The sequence below is a fragment of the Asparagus officinalis genome, chromosome 9 (genome assembly GCF_001876935.1).
Source record: "Asparagus officinalis chromosome 9, Aspof.V1, whole genome shotgun sequence".
NCBI classification, from domain to species: domain Eukaryota; kingdom Viridiplantae; phylum Streptophyta; class Magnoliopsida; order Asparagales; family Asparagaceae; genus Asparagus; species Asparagus officinalis.
Genome location: NC_033802.1, coordinates 67,570,587 through 67,571,383, shown reverse-complemented (window position 1 = coordinate 67,571,383; position 797 = coordinate 67,570,587). Strand labels below are relative to the sequence as shown.

The 797-nt window shown below is 42.8% G+C and overlaps 1 protein-coding gene across 1 annotated transcript in view; it reads left to right on the top strand.

Moving 5' to 3' along the window:
* Positions 1-177, top strand: part of LOC109824474 — a 985-nt gene extending 808 nt beyond the window's left edge. The window contains exon 1 of the mRNA XM_020391079.1: positions 1-177. This exon is cut by the window's left edge and continues 808 nt beyond it. Coding sequence (XP_020246668.1) covers positions 1-67 — 67 coding nt within the window. The 3' untranslated portion in view covers positions 68-177.

Here is a 797-nt window from a genome sequence, read left to right as displayed (position 1 = left end):
GCTTGAGGAGATTGTTGTCGAGAAGGATAGGAGGATCGAACTATTAGAAGAGGAATGCTTAGTGTAAAACTGTGTCGAGCTTCACAGCCTTCTTAGTTAGGTCGTCAAAATTTTTCCATGGTCATATCTGATGTTATGAGTGGTCCTCTAGCGAATACTATCTGCTCAAGTCGTTATTGTCGGTAAATACCATGCACATACTCTGTGTTGTGCGCCGCGGAACCAAACCAAACACCAAGAGAGAAGGCAACTCAAATCAAACAATAACGTCACTAACTCAAACACAAAAGTTTAACGTGGTTTGGCAAATTGTCTACGTCCACGGGGCAAGAAGGGATGTGTTTCCACTATATAGAGAAAAGAGAGTACAAAGTAGAGATTACAAGATCACTCAACTAATCTCTCAAACAAATCTCACAAACTAAACCCTCAAACAATTGCTCAGAAAGATCTCTCTTTTCTGTGCTCAAAATCACCTTCAAGCTACCCCAAAATCCAATTCTAGCAATTGGAACGATAGAAAACCCTAAACAAAACGCATTTCTATTTATATCAAATAGAAAACCCAATCAGAACAAGAAACCAAGCCCAGGCCCAAAACCGCATCGCGGTCGACCGCCGCGCCAGTCGCGGTCGACCGTGAAACGATAGAAAACCCTAAACAAAACGCATTTCTATTTATATCAAATAGAAAACCCAATCAGAACAAGAAACCAAGCCCAGGCCCAAAACCGCATCGCGGTCGACCGCCGCGCCACTCGCGGTCGACCGCAAAAAATCTATAAACTTTTCCTATG